Consider the following 16,222-nt stretch of genomic DNA (forward strand, 5'->3'; position numbering starts at 1 on the left):
AAACAGAGGGAGTAAAACACACAGAAGCCACACACACTGGCAAGACAAAAACCCTCAGTAGGCACACAACTCGGGGGATAGATTCAAATAAGGTAAGGGAGAGGGAGAGCAATCCCAAACCCCTTTTAAATAAGACTGTCTGTTGATTGATACATGATTGAAATTGTCTGGGGACAGTGCTCGATAGGTCTACTTTTTGTATGCATTGTAAAATAACATATACAGATTATTCCAATTATTCATCTGTGCATGTCTGCTGTGTTGGATGTATTAAATGACAGAGAATGGATTCTATGAAATCTTATGATGTAATTATTATCCATATTTTAGGAGTTTAACACCTACCACTGTAAATGTAACAAAATGCTTAGTAACAAGTGTTCACATAGTGTTGATACTGTATGTATCTCATGGTCTACTGTTTCTCTCTGCCTTTAGTGGACATCACCACACCAGCTGCTCCAAAGAAAGAGGGGGAGGGAGGTGGGGGGCTACACCAAAAAGATCAGAGCGCTAGCAAAACAAACAAGAGAACATTGCAGAGCACAGAGATTGGCAGGAGGTTAAGCCAATGGGAACACAGGTCAAGCAGAGGGAGTGGCTACCTTGTAGGCGACTCTTGGCGGACATTTCTTTCCCAAACCTAAGGGTGGGGACATGTGGAGGAGTATCTGATACATATCGAGGTACTTGATACGGCCACTTCACAGAGTAGGAAACAACAAAAAAACAAATATAGAAGAATAGGGAAGTTAGAGAAGGAGGAGAGGAATACAAAGGAAAAAATAAATCCAAATTAACCAAAAGGAAAAAACAAAAAACAGAAATCTATGTTATTTAGATTTCCAGTAGTGACATGGAAATGGATGCCATCTTTGGCCACGGTGGACCAGGGATGCATCAGTGCGGTGGTGAACTCAGCTCAGGAAGAAGTGAGCTGCTCAGATCCCTGAGGGGAGACATGGAATGGAAGAGTGAGTCTGTAGTGAGACACAGAACACACAGGATGCTAATGGGGAGAGAATGACAGCATCGTACGTAGTGAGGATGTCTGCTTCCGCATGCTGAGAGACATCCAGGGGGGAGGGGGTTCACCAAGAGCACGGAAACAAAGGTATCAATGCCAGAATTAATTAAAGCCTTCTCTTCTCTTTACAACGTTTACATCTAGGATCCCAAAAACACATTACAGTATGGAAATATGTGGATCCAATTCAGATGTTTTCAAGATCTGAATCAAATGATCAATTTGGGACTAAACATCAGTTATGAATGTTTAATCTAACTGTACATAGATAGGAGACGGACCAGGTACAGACCAGAATGTGTTCACTTTATACCTCAACCTACCATATAGAAAGCAGGCATTGTGTAGGGATTCCAATGTCAGGCAAAGTTGGGGCTTTGAAAGCTTTGTTTCCTGCCCGACATCATTAACCAAAGCCAGTCAGTCTAGAAGGGCAGGAGCGAGTGTGTAGGCGAGTCATTGGTGCACAGCCATTCACTTTTGTCTCTTGGCATAGGAACACAAAGCACCCTAGTGGAGGAAATGTTCTGGGGTTGCTAACCTTGTACGCTACCCTATTAGGGCAGTTCTTCCCTAAGCCAAGAGGGGGTGAGATAATTCGTAACAAGTTGTACATATCGTTATAGCGAATCCGTCCGCTGCAAAAAGAACAAGCAGATATATAGAAACAACAACTTCAGGACAGCTTCAAGAGAACAATGATAATCAGAGGGCTGACTGCGTACTAGGAGGTCTGCTATCATACCATCTACATAGAGGAGTGTCAGAAAGTCACAAAGTGTCAGGCAGTGTCAGTCAGTCCCCTCCATACTAGTAGCAGTAATACTAGATTCCACTCTGACTGGGTGAGATACAGTAGGAGCCCCAGCCAGCCAGATGGAGGGAGGGAGGGAGGGAAAGAGAAAGGGCAGGGGACACATACCAGGCAGCAGGGTCGTACTCAGCCCAAACACGGATGAACTCATCCAGATGATGAGGCCCCAGTATAGAAGAGTCTCGAGTCAGGTATTCAAAGTTATCCATGATCACAGCCACAAACAGATTAAGCATCTGGAAGAGAGGTTTAACAAGGATTTATAGGAATAGACACAGTATGACAACAAAATCGACAGCTAAATAGTTTAGCATAACATTAGGTCAAATCAAATAAAAACATTTGTATTTAAATAGTTTTGCATAAAATGAGGTAAAATCAAATATTTGTTTCTATTTAAATAGTTTTGCATAATATTAGGTAACTACTAATCCTACGTTTCAGTCTTATTACCAGACTGCACATCAGTGGAGGCTGCTTAGGGAAGGAAAGCTCATAATAATGGCTAGAACAGAGTAAATGGAAACCATGTGTTTGATGTAGATCATTGGATGGGGCCACAGTGTCTCCTGACCCCTCCTGTCTCAGCCTCCAGTATTTATGCTTCAGCAGTTTGTGTCGGAGGGCTAGGGTCAGTCTTATATCTGGAGTACTTCTCCTGTCTTATCCGGTGTCCTAAGTTTGCTCTCTCTAATTCTCTCTTTCTCTCTTTCTTTATTTCTCTCTCTGTGAGGACCTGAGCCCTAGGACCATGCCTCAGGACTACCTGGCATGATGACTCCTTGCTGTCCCCAGTCCACCTGGCCGTGCTGCTGCTCCAGTTTCAACTGTTCTGCCTGCGGCTATGCTACCTGTCCCAGACCTGCTGTTTTCAACTCTCTAGAGACAGCAGGAGCGGTAGATATACTCTTAATGATCAGCTATGAAAAGCCAACTGACATTTACTTCTGAGGTGCTGACTTGTTGCACCCTCGACAACTACTGTGATTATTATTATTTGACCTTGCTGGTCATTTATGAACATTTGGACATCTTGGCCATGTTCTGTTATAATCTCCACCCGACACAGCAAGAAGAGGACTGGCCACCCCTCATAGCCTGGTTCCTCTCTAGGTTTCTTCCTAGGTTTTGGCCTTTCTAGGGAATTTTTCCTAGCCACCGTGCTTCTACACCTGCATTGCTTACTGTTTGGGGTTTTAGGCTGGGTTTCTGTACAGCACTTTGAGATATCAGCTGATGTAAGAAGGGCTATATAAATACATTTTATTTGAAATTTGATACCATTTCACGTCAGTCATTACCATGAGCAAGTCCTCCCCAATGAAGGTGCCACCAACCTCCTGTGCTGCACATCAACACAAATCTAACGGTTATGTGTCTATGTTGGATGACATCAGTACTAACCAGGAAAGAGCAGAGGAAGATGAAGGACACAAAGTAGAAGTAGGCAAAGTCGCTGCCACACTCCTTCCCCAGGTTGCCTGACCTCTCATCACAGGCTCTGTGACTCAAACACGACAGCATGATCTCATGCCACGCCTCCCCTGTGGCACTCCTGGAGAACACAGGGGTGGACAGACAGACGGACAGACAGACGGACAGACGGACAGAAATAGTGACATACAGCAACAACAAAAAAGTTATTTTATTTGGAGTCATTTGGAGATGTTCACAGTGTACTGAAACATGTTCCCAGTTCCTGTTCCAACTCTGGTGGAGGATCCTTCAGAGTAGCAACTCAAACTGCATGCTCACTCTGCTGCTTGCCAGAACAGGGAAGAGGCCAGAGCAGGGTGGCTGTTCAAATTATCTCTGTTTCCTGGAGTTAGTCGACTAATATAAGCCTATCATCATAAACCTGATGATCTGGACTGGAGGGCCCTGAGGAAACAAAGGGATGGTGTGGCAGAGTGGGAGAGGAGGACACAAGACCACTTTCATTCCCAGGCAACGCTACCCAGAAGACCTGGGGGGGTGGAGCCTGGCACAGTACAGAGCACACAGCCCACTCTGCTGCATGCACCAATTACTAGAGAATATATAGAAACTGGCTTACAGTCACAGGAGGGAGAGGGAGAGGGAGAGGGAGAGGGAGAGGGAGGGAGAGGGAGAGGGAGAGGGAGAGGGGATGAGAGAGGGAGAGAAACAGGGACAGGGTTATTTAATAATGTGTATACCTGAACAGTAGCATGAGAGCCTGAAGAAAAGTGCGGAAGTTGTTGTGGTGAGTGATGGATGTGCCCTCGTTGAGCTCAATGTTTCCGAACACCTGGAAAAGTAAGGGATCGATTATACCCACAGATCATGACAGTAAATGCCTTACATTGCATAACAATTTTCTTATTCAATAGAAAACACAATTTCACACCATTAGTCTGTAGGCATGTATAATCAAATTATTTTGAGGGAACATTTAAGGAGATAATGGAAGCAGCACCCACCTGCATACCGATGATGGCATAGATGAAGAACAGCATTGCTATCAGAAGGCAAACATAGGGCAGGGCCTGGAAGTAGAGGATTTTTTAGGCTTGAGTGGGTGGGATCATTAGGCCAATGGCAGTGGGTGAGTGTCACACCCTGACCTTAGAGAACTGTTTATTCTCTGTTGGTTGGGGCGTGATAGTGACTACGGTTGGTCATCTAGGTGATTAATGGTTTATGTTGGCCTGGTATGGTTCCCAATCAGAGACAGCTGTTTATCGTTGTCTCTGATTGGGGATAATATTTAGGCAGCCATTTCCTCATTTGCTTTGTGGGATCTTGTCTACGGATAGTTGCCTGTAGCATCACGTTTTGTTTGGCAGTTTGTTGTTTTTGTTCTGTGTTCATTTATTAAAGGATAATGTACGTCTACCACGCTGCACCTTGGTCTCCTTCTAACAACGGACGTGACAGAAGATCCCACCAACAACGGACCAAGCAGCGTGAGATAATGGCATCCTGGTCTGTGGAGGAGATTAGGGAGAGAACATCCTGGACTTGGGACAACATAACAGCAGGAGAGAAGAGCCTGCCATGGAGGCAGGCAGAAGCAGCGAAGGAGGGACAGCGACGAAGTTGGGGAGGTAGGCCACAGAAACCCCAATATTTTGGGGGGGGCACATGGTGCAGTCGGCGGAGCCGAGGAGTGAACCAGAGCCAGTCTGGGAGAAGGAGAATTTGGAGGAGAGAGAAATGGGAGAATTGTTGAGTTGGTGGAGGATGAGTTGGTGGAGGATTTTAGAATAAAGGAACGTGTTGTCAGTTTGGTGCCACCTGAGTCAGCTCCACGTACTCGTCCTGAGAAGTGGATTAAAGTTCCGGTACCTTTGATGCAGGCATTACGCACCAGGTCTCCAGTACATCTCCACAGCCCGGTACGTCCTGTGCCTGCTCCTCGCACTCTCCCTCAAGTGCGTGTCCCCAGTCAGGTCCGTCCTGTTCCTGCTCCTCGCACTCGCCCTGAGGTGCGTGTCATCAGCCCGGTGCCACCTGTACCGGTCCCACGCATCAGGCCTCCAGTGCGCCTCCACAGTCCAGTACGTCCTGTGCCTCCTCCCCGCACTCGCCCTGAGGGGGGAGGGGTTGCACATGGTGCAGCGGCCCCGGGTCGGCGGAGCCGAGGAGGAACCAGAGCCAGTCTGGGAGAAGGAGAATTTGGAGGAGAGAGAAATGGGAGAATTGTTGAGTTGGTGGAGGATGAGTTGGTGGAGGACTTTAGAATAAAGGAACGTGTTGTCAGTTTGGTGCCACCTGAGTCAGCTCCACGTACTGTGTCCTGAGAAGTGGATTAAAGTTCCGGTACCTTTGATGCAGGCATTACGCACCAGGTCTCCAGTACATCTCCACAGCCCGGTACGTCCTGTGCCTGCTCCTCGCACTCTCCCTCAAGTGCGTGTCCCCAGTCAGGTCCGTCCTGTTCCTGCTCCTCGCACTCGCCCTGAGGAGCGTGTCATCAGCCCGGTGCCACCTGTACTGGTCCCACGCATCAGGCCTCCAGTACGCCTCCACAGTCCAGAGCTTCCGGCGACAGTTCCCAGACCAGAGCTTCCGGCGACAGTTCCCAGTCCAAAGCTTCCGGCGACAGTTCCCGCACCAGAGCTGCCATGGAGGAAGACGTTGCATCAGCGAGCGGAGTGGGTGCTTCCCGACGGTAGATGCCCATCCTGACCCTCCCTTATTGAGTCAGGTTTGGGGGGGGGTTCTGTCACGCCCTGACCATAGAACCATAGAGAGCAGTGTAATCTCTGTTAGTTGGGGCGTGATAGTGACTAGGGTGGGTCATCTAGGTGATTAATGGTTTATGTTGGCTTGTTTGTTTTTGTTCGGGGAGTTTCGATTTATTAAAATATGTGGAACTCTACGCACGCTGCGCCTTGGTCCAATCATTATAACGTGTGTCTGTGTGTGTGTATGTGTGTGTGTGTGTGTGTGTGTGTGTGTGTGTGTGTGTGTGTGTGTGTGTGTGTGTGTGTGTGTGTGTGTGTGTGTGTGTGTGTGTGTGTGTGTGTGTGTGTGTGTGTGTGTGTGTGTGTGTGTGTGTGTGTGTGTGTGTGTGTGTGTGTGTGTGTGTGTGTGTGTGTGTGTGTGTGTGTGTGTGTGTGTGTGTGTGTGTATGTGTGTGTGTCTGTGTGTGCAGGTGTTTGTGTATCACCTTAAAGGACTGGACGAAGGTCCACAGCAGGATACGGATGGTGTAGCCTTGCCTCAGTAGTTTGATGAGACGAGCTGCTCTGAACAGCCTCAGAAAACTCAGGTTCAAAAGCCGGTCCTGTGGGGCCGGGTGACAAAAACCTTACAGCCCATTCACTGGAGGCATTCAAAACATGACCCCAGATCACTACATAACGACAAAAATGCAGATTAAATAACATGATTGTATTTGGTTGGTCTAGTTTCAATTTGCTGAAGGAGGCCAAACAATGCAGCCACACAGATCTGTGAACACAGTGCTGTAGATAAAGTAAAGACTGGAAGGAGAAAAAGTAATGGGACGGGAGGGGTAGTCATTCACCCCGTGGTGGAAAAAGTACCTACGTGTCATACTTGAGTAAAAGTAAATATACCTTCATAGAAAATGACTCAAGTAAAAGAGAATGTCACCCAGTAAAATACTACTTGAGTAAAAGTCTAAAAGTATTTGGTTTTAAATATACTTAAGTATCAAAAGTAAATGTAATTGCTAAAATATACTTAAGTATTTTTTATTTTATTTTACCTTTATTTAACCAGGCAAGTCAGTTAAGAACATATTCTTATTTTCAATGACGGCCTGGGAACATGCTTGTTCAGGGGCAGAACGACAGATTTGTACCTTGTCAGCTCGGGGGTTTGAACTCGCAACCTTCCGGTTACTAGTGCAACGCTCTAACCACTAGGCTACACTGCCGCCCCATTGAAAGTAAAAGTATAATATTGTCCCTATATTAAGCAAACCAGACGGCCACATTGTCTAGTTTTTTTTATTTACGGATAGCCAGGGGAACACTCCAACACTCAGGCATAATTTATAAACGATGCATAAGTGTTTAGTGAGTCCACCAGATCAGAGGGAATAGCGATGACCAGGGATGTTCTCTTGATAAGTGCATGAATTTGTCAATTTCCTGTCCTGCTAAGCATTCAAAATGTAATGAGAACTTTTGGGTGTCAGGATAAATGTATAGAGTAAAAAGTACATAATTTTCTTTAGGAATGTAGTACAAGTGGTCAAATATATAAATAGTAAAGTACAGATACCCCAAAAAAACTACTTATGTAGTACTTAAAAGTATTTTTACACCACTGCACTCACCGTTGTCTATAAGAGCAGTTGTTTAGCCGTAGCAGATGGTGGGCACATCAGTGAAGACATTCAACAAGAGGACAATGCAGAAAGAGCGACAGGGAGAGGGAGAGAAAGAAAGACAGAGAGAGAGAGAAACAAGCAAAAGAGAGAAAAATAGAAACAGTAATGACAAAGCCTGTAAGCTCAAAACACACACTTAAATCAGTCAGAGCATTGGACAATGATACAGATACTGTGGGATACTGGACAGATACAGATATTGTATCACTACAGTAGGAGAACATTAAAAGTACTACAGGGACTGACAGAAACATGTTGAAGGATTCACATAGATTTGCTCATAATATGACTAGGAGATGATAATGATACACACAAATCCCATTCCCTGTTGCACTCAGCTGAACTGCCTCACGTTCTCACTCAGAGCCCATATCAGGCATCAGTGAAGAATCAATAACGTTAACATGTAGCTCTGTTCACAAACTCTTTATCTCCTTCTCTCCCCCTCTGGGCCTGAGCTAAGCCATCTTTGCTGAGACGGCTGTTCAGCACATCAGGGTTGAGCCTGTGTACAGGTCAAGCCGACTCTGTTTACACAAACTGTCTATACAGCCTTATGTCTCTGCATGTCACTAAACTATCAATACTTTGCCTTGTTAACCTTTTACTGCAGTGGGATAAATCAGGGCCACACAGAGTGTTTCTTGCTCGTCTTAAACAAATCTACTTTGAAACAAAAGTATACAACCTCACACAAATGGTTACGAGCTTAAAAATAAGACACTATGGCAGATATAGAGTTGAAATGTATCTCATTTTGGTTTGCATCCAAATATAATACTTTATATACACCACAGACGACAAAAATGTAACAAAACCGTTTGACACCAGATTTTCGGTGTTTGAAAAATACATGTTTATTATTTATGAATTTATGAAAAATATTAATAACCTTCCACCCATGAGGCCACAAGAGGGCGGTTTGGTCATTTGACTGCAGGGAAGGGCTACCATGTATTGTAATGTATATAGAGGAAGGTGGAAGAAGAACATTGTGTGCTCTGCTGATTTCTTAGCTTACATTGATTTCTGTGACCACAATGTCAGTTATACTTCCCAGCACGGTCACAAAGTCAAACACGTTCCAGGCATCCTTCAGGTAGTTCTGGAACGAGAAGGGATTGAAAATCACACAAACTCAAGGCATGCAGTGCACCTTCAAATCATCAATCACCTTCAAATCATTGATAACCTTTGCCATATTGATAGCATGCAGATAAAGAGGAAGGAGGACAGTAAACCCACCAGTGGTCCGAAGGCGATGATCTTCAGAATACACTCCAGAGAGAAGAGGGCAGTGAAGACCATGTTGAAGTGCTTCAACATGGCCTCGTAAAAGTCTGGAGCTCCATGGAACTGGTGCAGGGTGGGTAAGGGAGAGTAAGAGTGAGAAAGAGTGTGTGAGAGAGAGAGCGAGAGAGAGTGTGTGAGAGAGAGAGCGAGAGAGATAGAGTGAGAGTGAGAAAGAGTGTGTGAGAGAGAGAGCGAGAGCGAGAGAGAGAGTGTGTGAAAGAGAGAGAGGGAGAGAACGAGAAACTTAATAAGCAGATAGCTAATATACCTCCTAAAACATCAACACTGTGTGAATAGGAGTTTTTCCTGACCACTCGATCAGACAAGGAAAATCTCCAGGCAATAGTTATATCCTACTGTATTTTTTTGTGACTGTGATGGACTGTACCAACCTTCATCATGAGCACCACAGTGTTCAGGGCGATCATGATCATAATGGCGTACTCAAACGGGGGTGACACCACAAACTTCCACATCCGGTACTGGAAGGACTCCACGTTCTCTGGCATGTAACGCGTCAGTGGCTTGGCGTTGATGGCGAAGTCAATGCAGGCCCTCTGAAAAGAACGAGACGGAAATGACACGCGTCCGATGTTCCCTTTCAAATTCACCATCCATTTCCTCATCATCATGACCATCAGCACCAATCACCAGTTATCAATCCATCACTCTTTCAACCATTACCTTCATCAGGACCACTGAATCTGTGTCATCAACTCAGACGGAAATACTGTGAAGAAAACAACTCATATCTTACGAGACAGCAAGCAGAGAGTCCTGATTCTATCAGAGCCATGTGCAGAGGAGATGTCTGAATCCAGAGGATGGATACATGGCTAGTTCCTCCTGGCTGTACTCTGGCTCCAGTTAGCCGAGTCAGGTTAGGTTAGCAAACAAACAGACACAGGGAGACGTATCTGTTGTGTTAGTTCAGAATAGGGACAGAGGGAGAAACTGTATATCTATCTGTGGTTGCCTTATGGGGTCCTGGTAGAAATGAGGAAGGGGGATAGGGGATGACTCGCTGGGTTGGTGTCCGCCTGTGGAACCACAGATGGGGCTCCAGAATGAATCGTGGACCTGTCACACTGGCGCTCACCAAGTAGGCTGTACTGCATCTGTTGCTACTGCAGGATCCACTGCAGCCTCTCCGACTCAACACACACAACTGAACCCAGCATAAAAAACAGCAGCAGCAGTGAGAGAAAGACTGTACCTGCACTGAGTACTCAGCATTATATAAGGGGCACTGATGACCAACACGTCACAAATGAAGAAAGTATACTTGGAAGAAATACAAATTGTTATTGCTTTGCTTCAAAGTGAGTTATCGCCCGTGCTGTACCTCATTTTTCTCCAGGCTGCACTCTGACATGGCCTTGTCCCCTTGCTCCTGGAAGGTAATGATGATCAAGGCCACAAAGATGTTGACGAAGAAGAAGGGAAAGACCACGAAGTAGACCACGTAGAAGATGGAGATCTCTATACGGTAGCCTGGACTGGGACCCTGGTCCTCAAAGGTAGCGTCCACAGAGTGCTTCAGAACACTGGAGAGGAACACAGGAACCATGCTGTCAATATATGGAACCACCCACAACAACAGTCAGCTTTGGTTAAACTGCTACCAAGTTTCCTACAGTAACTACAATATGACTAAAACCTAACTGGAAACGATTCAACTATTTAAAGTTCAATATCTAAAATTAGGGACATAGGCAATTAAAATCCTTTGTTAAAATGTAATAGGTATGTGATTAATGTTCAACGTTGCTGATACAAAGGTTACGTTTTTTTTCGATTGCTAAACGACAGTGGGCACAACTGGAGTCACATGTGCAAAACTCTAACTACAGTCTGCACTACCAACAGTCACCTGAGCTAAACAGTTCACATCACCTGCAAAACTCATTCCAAGCAACACAACTCTTAACACATGGCTCAAAACACGCTCAGTGCAGCCAAACACTATGCACAACCCTCACTGAGATAACACACACTGTCACTGAGAACACACTGAGAGTAAAAACACTAGCATCAAACACCAATACAGAAAATACAAACTTTTCATCTTTACAATTTGAACAATTTCAGTGACTTCATACAAAGTAATATTTTCTTCAAAGAAAAGAGTGACATTCTTTCACATGATTTATTACAATTTTTAGAACAAAACAATTCTTTAAGGTAAATGAAAATTAGCAGTTTGCTTCAATAGTCTGTAGTAATTTACGGAATTACAGTAATGAGAAAAAAAAGGTAGAAACTGAAAGTACATACTGTAATTCGAACAAATAATTGAGGGGCTAATCCTGCCTCTCTCTGGCATCAGGCCACAGGTTTTCTTCAACATCACATCTAATGTTTTCTCTTGCCATACACCTGGGGAAGAACCTTCTGGAGTGCCTTATCCATCCCTGGCAGTCCTCTGGACTCGTGTCCTCACATCCGGAACACATGGCTTCCAAAAGAGACATTTGGTCATGTGTGTGGTGACCAAACACTTTCCACCTCCAGGCAGAGAAAAACTCCTCTATTGGGTTGAGGAAGGGTGAATATGCAGGCAGGTACAAAACCATAAACCTGTGATGTGCTGCAGAGTGGTGAAAAGCAACGTTATCGCAAACTATGACAAAAACTTGGGGGTTTCTTACTGGCTCCCCCTGTTCTGCTGGCACTAGCTGAGCATAGAGCTGTTCTAGGAAAGCTATAAGCCTTTCTGTGTTGTATGGGCCAATGAGCGGTGTGTTGAGAAGCAAACCATCATTGGCCATTGCAGCACACATGGTGATATTTCCCCCCCTTTGGCCTGGAACCTCCACAGTGGCCCTTTGACCTGTAACATTCCTTCCTCTGCGCCGTGTTTTGGCAAGGATAAATCCAGCTTCATCGATAAATACAAATGAATGTGGTCTTTCCAGTGCTTCCACCTCCATTACTCTCTGAAAAACAGTAAGTGCACAGCTGTGTACGTAACCTCAGACGTCTTACCTGGACATATTGGTATCTTTGCTCTTTTACCCGTTCACTGTTTCTCTCGAACGGTACAGTGTATAACTGTTCCATTGTAACTTGGTGTTTCTTTAGGACTCAAGCAATAGTTGTTGTGCTGACAGAATTAACATTTTCAAATATATCATTATCAGCCAGCACTCTATCTTGAATCTCCCGCAGTTTTTTTGCATTGTTGACAACAACCATGTCAACAATAGCATTTTCCTGCGCATCTGAAAATATTTTTCCCCTTCCCCCTGTTGGGGGCAGCCTTTGGGTCTTGTTGTAAAAATATATATTTACAGTCAAACTTACTGTAATATATATCTGTGTAAATATTCTATAATTGCAATACAAAATAGATTCCTGTAATGTTTTCATTTACTGTAAGGATGTAACTCTCACCTGTTTGCATGATGGAAAATTCACATTACAGATGCCACTGTGGATCTTTGCAGATTGGGTTGCACCCTCAACCCTGCCTCTCTCAATGAGAGACCATGGTTCACGACATGGTCTATAAGTGTAGCCCTTATTTCATCTGAAATAACAGCTCTTTGTCTTCTTTGTCTTCCTCCATGCATCCACCCTCTCCCTGCCACCCTTCTCCCTCCACGAACCCATCTTCCTTGTTCCATTTCCAAAATGAGTCTTTCTGAGCTCTACCTATATATACTGTAATATGTGTGTGTGTTCACTAACAAGTCTAAAACAAGACACCTGCTTAGCCTTTCAGCTGAAATTGCAATCAGCAGTGTTTGAAAGGCACAAGGCTGAAATCTATTCCGTTTTGAATGTGTGGTTCACAGTTTTGACAGCAGTGTGTTAGCATTTGAACAAAGTGCTGTAAATCCACAGTGTTGTGCAGGTTGTGGTTAAAGCCATGGGATAACTGTGTAGAGTTTTGAAAACTGTGTTCAAGCAATGAAAAACGAACTAGAGTTTGGTCCACATGAACTGCTGCTGTGCAGACTGTAATTAGAGTTTTGCACATGTGACTCCAGTTGTGTCCACTGTCGTGTAGCAATCGAAAAAAACTGTAATGGAGTTAATTTTGACCTATCATAAATCACTGGATTGTTTAATAACATAGCTAATTCAATGATTTCATTGAGGAGGACAGAGGAGCTGGAATAAGAAGGAGAATTATGGACAGGCTGGAAATTACACAGAAGGCACTCTGGTGTGCTGACCCGACAAGCTGGCACACTTTGCTTGATTTTATTTTAATCTCTTTTTTTCCTCATTTGGACTACGTCCTTACACAGTAAAATACAATTTATAATACAATCATATTTTCACATATAACACACGGTTACAAACTGACATATTGACCAGATAAATACTGTGACACTGAAAATATAAATTGGTTCCTTCATCTACCGTAGTCATGCACAATCTTCCAATTTATTATATGTAAGTGGCTCTATAGTATTGTTTGAATTTAGATATTGATAGGTTTCTGGTTTGCTCAGATAAATTATTCCTTTTCTTTGATGCTCTGAATCTAAATGTTATTTTGCCTATTTCTCTTCTCTGCCAGGATCAGACATATACTGTAGGTGGTGGACAATCTATTCCTAGTATTGCCTGAATGTGTCTCTTACCAAATGAATCCTGTTGTGAATGGAGTTTGTCCATTTAAATGATGTACATTATGAAATCAAATAAGCATGTTTTTTTCCAATAATCTTGTTGATTGATGACCACCCAAGAGCATTGTGCATGACTACAACAGAATAATCATATTTCTACCTTAGAACAATCCTTGCTGCTTTATTCTGGGCAGTCTGCAGCCTCCTAATCTCACTTGCGGATGTATTTCCTCAACCACAGAACAGTAGTTAATCTGACTCCCAATTAATCATTGGGTTGTTTGCTTTAAGAATCTTTCATGGTAAATATTTTGCATGCAGTTTTAATTATGTTCTTATATAGATGAGTTATTTGAGACAATTACAGAGACTAGCACAGCATATTCTCAGAACATATCCCCAGGGCAGGCTTATTCACAGTCTACTGTTCTAATGTCAGTCTGTCTGTCTGTGTATCTGCTTAAGAGCTACAGCACATTCTCAGAACATATCCCCAGGCCCGTTTACCCATTCTACTTCCGGTCTGTCTGAGAGCAACCAGTCCACCAGAGACCTCAACTTTACAGAGCAACTCAAAAGGAACCTGGAAAGTGAACTTACTCGGGCCAGCCCTCTCCGGTGGACACAGTGAAGAGAGTGAGGAAGGCCCACAGCACGTTGTCATAGTGGAACTCATACTTCTTCCACACCCGAGGCTGGGCGGCCACCTCATCCTTATCGTAGTCCAGGAAATGACCTCTGTTTAGGGGAGAGAGAGAAACAGGGGGAGGGGAGAGAGAGAGAGAAACGGTGGGAGGGGAGAGAGAGAGAGAAACAGGGGGAGGGGAGAGAGAGAGAGAAACAGGGGAGGGGAGAGAGAGAGAGAAACAGGGGGAGGGGAGAGAGAGAGAAACAGGGAAGAGAGAGAGAAACAGGGGGAGGGGAGAGAGAGAGAGAAACAGGGGGAGGGGAGAGAGAGAGAGAAACAGGGGGAGGGGAGAGAGAGAGAGAAACAGGGGGAGGGGAGAGAGAGAGAAACAGGGGGAGGGGAGAGAGAGAACAACTTACTGCACACATGAACACATACACAAATATAAATACTCAGATACTATTTTGATTATAGACTGACAAAACATCATGTCCCTGTGAAAAATCAATAGGATCCTCAAACAAAAACACATAATTACTGCAATCATTTTCAAAGCAGCACTGGGCTGTGCTTCTCTCTATTGGGGAAGATACAGTAATTGTACACTGGCATAGCGGCATTCAAAGCTGCAAGCCAGAGCCAGGCAGGGCTGTACCACCACAGCTGCCTTGGAGGGGGAGCCCTCCCCTGAGCTGTTACCGTTATTACATGGTTTGCTCTATCAGACTGTTGGGCCCAGTGCCTTGGTGCCAACGATGTTCATACTGTATGCCTTCTCCTGTTTCATTTCATAATGCTGTAGAACTACCTGCAGTCCTTCTCCAGTGCCTTGGACTCGTCGGAGCAGTAGAAGAACTTCCCCTTGAACAGTTGCACAGCGATGACAGCGAAGATGAACATGAAGAGCATGTAGACAATGAGAATGTTGAAGACGTTCTTCAGGGAGTTGACCACACAGTCAAACACAGCCTGAGAGAGGACACACACACACACAAACACACACACACACAGAAACATGTGTTTGGATTAGATACTGTACACACTGATGATTATGTTCTGACAACAACAGTGAATACGTGTGACTGTAGAGCAGTGTAAGTCCATACTGTACCTTCAGCTTTGGCAGGCGCTTGATGGTCTTGAGGGGCCGTAAGACTCGCAGAACTCTGAGGGACTTGATGGTGCTGATGTCCTTCCCTTTGGACCCTCTGCACAAGAAAAACACTAAGTTAGACAACACACCTGTAAGGTCATCACTCAACTGCTAAACACTGTGAGAAGATAGTTGTGTACAGAAACTGCTCAAACAACAATTGCATTACAAAAGAGGCAAACTACTTGTGACAGAAATCAGTAGCTTGTTGATAAATCACCGTTGGTTTTAAATGTTTCATGAATTGTAAGGTTTCGACTAATAAACAAAGTGTTCGAAGAATGCTCTCTAGAGGTCTTGACCAAACGTGACAGGAAATATTTAGTAGGAGAAAGGATGGTACTATCCTCCCATCTCCCACTACTTTAAATACATTGTATTCTATACAAGACATTCAGAATGATTTGTGGTCGATAGATACAAGGCATAATACATGGGTATAAACATGTTTGTCAAAGCTATAGATGCCCTTAGGATGGTAAATTGTCTGTGACAACCAAGCACCCAGCCCCAACTGAGAATGGATTAGTAATCTCACATAGGATCATGCCTCTCCAAATCATTCAGATAGGCGTAGCATGTAATCCTGGATTACATGAGAAAATTAGACACTTTCTGGATTTATAGCATGCTGATAAATACACCTTCTCCGAAGATTATATCTCAACACATATTTCTCCATGCAAACAATACCAGACAATGAATCAAGTAAATACCAGCTATAGACTGTGCATCAGATTTCTGCAGAATAACCGCAAACCAGTGATACAAAAGAAACAGTGATGTTTATTTTTAAAGGAACCAATGCTGTTTCATACACACATCCTCGCTAAGTCGTTAAGCTGGGATGGTGAGACAGACAGACGACTGAGGGAAAAGAGGAAAGGATGT

The 16,222-nt window shown here is 44.2% G+C and overlaps 1 protein-coding gene across 1 annotated transcript in view; it reads right to left on the reverse strand.

Annotated features, from left to right (window-relative positions):
* LOC118394045 (voltage-dependent N-type calcium channel subunit alpha-1B-like) overlaps window positions 1-16,222 on the reverse strand; it is a 159,819-nt gene that overhangs the window by 14,196 nt on the left and 129,401 nt on the right. Inside the window, exons 25-38 of the mRNA XM_052461385.1 lie at window positions 15,290-15,386; window positions 14,987-15,147; window positions 14,151-14,288; window positions 10,310-10,511; window positions 9,357-9,521; window positions 8,917-9,027; window positions 8,693-8,776; window positions 7,618-7,623; window positions 6,478-6,594; window positions 4,283-4,348; window positions 4,019-4,110; window positions 3,246-3,396; window positions 1,950-2,077; window positions 606-702 (exon numbers count right to left, since the gene is read on the reverse strand). Of these exons, the coding sequence (XP_052317345.1) occupies window positions 606-702; window positions 1,950-2,077; window positions 3,246-3,396; window positions 4,019-4,110; window positions 4,283-4,348; window positions 6,478-6,594; window positions 7,618-7,623; window positions 8,693-8,776; window positions 8,917-9,027; window positions 9,357-9,521; window positions 10,310-10,511; window positions 14,151-14,288; window positions 14,987-15,147; window positions 15,290-15,386 (1,615 nt within the window). The remainder of the gene's footprint in view (window positions 1-605; window positions 703-1,949; window positions 2,078-3,245; window positions 3,397-4,018; window positions 4,111-4,282; window positions 4,349-6,477; window positions 6,595-7,617; window positions 7,624-8,692; window positions 8,777-8,916; window positions 9,028-9,356; window positions 9,522-10,309; window positions 10,512-14,150; window positions 14,289-14,986; window positions 15,148-15,289; window positions 15,387-16,222) is intronic.

The sequence above is a fragment of the Oncorhynchus keta genome, chromosome 14 (assembly GCF_023373465.1).
Source record: "Oncorhynchus keta strain PuntledgeMale-10-30-2019 chromosome 14, Oket_V2, whole genome shotgun sequence".
NCBI lineage: Eukaryota > Metazoa > Chordata > Actinopteri > Salmoniformes > Salmonidae > Oncorhynchus > Oncorhynchus keta.